The sequence below is a fragment of the Penaeus monodon genome, chromosome 3, assembly GCF_015228065.2.
Source record: "Penaeus monodon isolate SGIC_2016 chromosome 3, NSTDA_Pmon_1, whole genome shotgun sequence".
NCBI classification, from domain to species: Eukaryota; Metazoa; Arthropoda; class Malacostraca; order Decapoda; family Penaeidae; genus Penaeus; species Penaeus monodon.
Genome location: NC_051388.1, coordinates 21840209 through 21842100, shown reverse-complemented (window position 1 = coordinate 21842100; position 1892 = coordinate 21840209). Strand labels below are relative to the sequence as shown.

The 1892-nt window shown below is 41.4% G+C and overlaps 1 protein-coding gene across 1 annotated transcript in view; it reads left to right on the top strand.

Annotated features, from left to right (window-relative positions):
- Positions 1 to 1021: 1021 nt before the first annotated feature.
- LOC119585579 overlaps positions 1022 to 1892 on the top strand; it is a 1267-nt gene continuing 396 nt past the window's right edge. Inside the window, exon 1 of the mRNA XM_037934251.1 lies at positions 1022 to 1634. Within this exon, the coding sequence (XP_037790179.1) occupies positions 1022 to 1634 (613 nt within the window). The remainder of the gene's footprint in view (positions 1635 to 1892) is intronic.

Here is a 1892-nt window from a genome sequence, read left to right as displayed (position 1 = left end):
TGCTGTTGAGCTGGCAGAATACAGAAATGCAAATAGACAGACAAGGAATGCACTGAATGAAGCAAAAAACAAATGGTTGGAAGGACAGACTAAAGACATAGAAGAAAGCCTGCATGGAAATAACACTAAGAAGGCATATACAATTGTGAAGGAACTATGTGGCACACAAGTGGGTGGAACAAAAACGAAGCAAACAAGCGTGGTTGAAGACAAAGATGGACAACAGTTGACGAAAAAGGAAGAGATCACAAGAAGATGGAAAGATTACTGCGAGGAGCTTTATAACTACAACATACCAAAAGATAGACAAGTGCTTGACGAACCGCTTCAACAGGAAGATTTGCGTCTGGAAGAAGATATCCTACTGTCTGAAGTGGAGTGGGCAATCAAAGAGCTGAAAAGAAACAAATCACCTGGTGCAGACAATATTTGTGCTGAATTGATACAAGCTGGTGGGGATACTACAGCAAAGGTTATACACAGATTGTGCAGTGAGTTACTGAAAACCAAAGAATGGCCGAGTCAATGGACTGAAAGTGTGCTTATCACAATTCCAAAGAAAGCAAACAGCAGGAAATGTTCAGATTACCGAACCATAAGCTTGATAAGTCATACTTCGAAGGTACTACTTAAAATAATTCAAAAAAGAATATCACCTAGAGTTGAAGAAGTGCTTAGTGAGAGTCAAGCAGGGTTTAGAAGAGGCCGGATCACTGTGGAGCAAATAACAACCATTAAAATTTTAAATGAAAAAGTGAGAGATACAGGAAAATTGATCTTCCATAACTTTATCTACTTTCGTAAAGCAGTTGATAGAGTCTGGCATGAGACACTTTGGCACACCATGAGGAAATTCAACATTGGTGAAGGAATAACAACATTAGTACAAAAGCTGTATGAATGTGCAAAGTCTAAAGTTTTGGTTGACGACTCATATAGCGAATAGTTTGCAACCAACGTTGGTGTAAGACAAGGGTGTTTGCTATCTCCGACCTTATTTGACCTCTTTTTAGAAAGAAATATGACAGATGCGCTGGATGAATATTCTGGGGGTGTTAGCTGCGCGGGGAGAAAGATAGTTGACCTACGTTTTGCAGATGACATTGACTTAGTAGAAAAGAGTGCAAGTGGCATTCAGGAGATCACCAAAAGACTAGAGAAAACTGCAAAGAAATACGGAATGGATATTAGCACAGAGAAAAGTAAAGTGATGGTTGTTGGAAAACCAGAGAACACCTATGGCCAAGTAGCAGATGTGATGGTGGATGGAATCAAGCTTGAGCAGGTCAAGAGTTTCACCTACTTAGGCTCAACACTCACGGATAATGGGAGATCAGAAAAAGAAATTCGAATAAGAATTGGAAAAGCTACTAGCTCACTGGCATCGCTGGACAACATCTGGAGGGCTAGAAATGTAAGCATGAAAAACAAGATACTGTTAATGAGATCAATCATAATGAGTACTCTTTTGTACGCCTGCGAAAGTTGGACAGTTAGCAAGCAAGACGAGAAGAGGTTGCGGGCATTTGAAATGAAGAAATACAGAAGATTGTTAAGGATCACCTGGAAAGACAAGAGAACGAATGAATGGGTCAAGGATAGGATATGTGAGCTTTGTGGATATGAGCCAAAAAGTATTGTAGATGTGATGAAAAGGAGGAAGTTTAGGTACTTTGGTCACCTTGTACGTGGAGGAGGGACAGCAAGAGCAGTAATGGAAGGTGAAATGCAGGGAAGTCGAGGCAGGGGACGCCCACAGAGGAAATGGATGGATGATCTCAAAGGCTGGAGTGGAGAAGGAAGTATAACACTGAACAGAATGACTATGGACCGGGAGAGATGGAGACAAGCTGTTTACTCATGGGTGCACCCACGGCCGCCTGGGCTAAGGA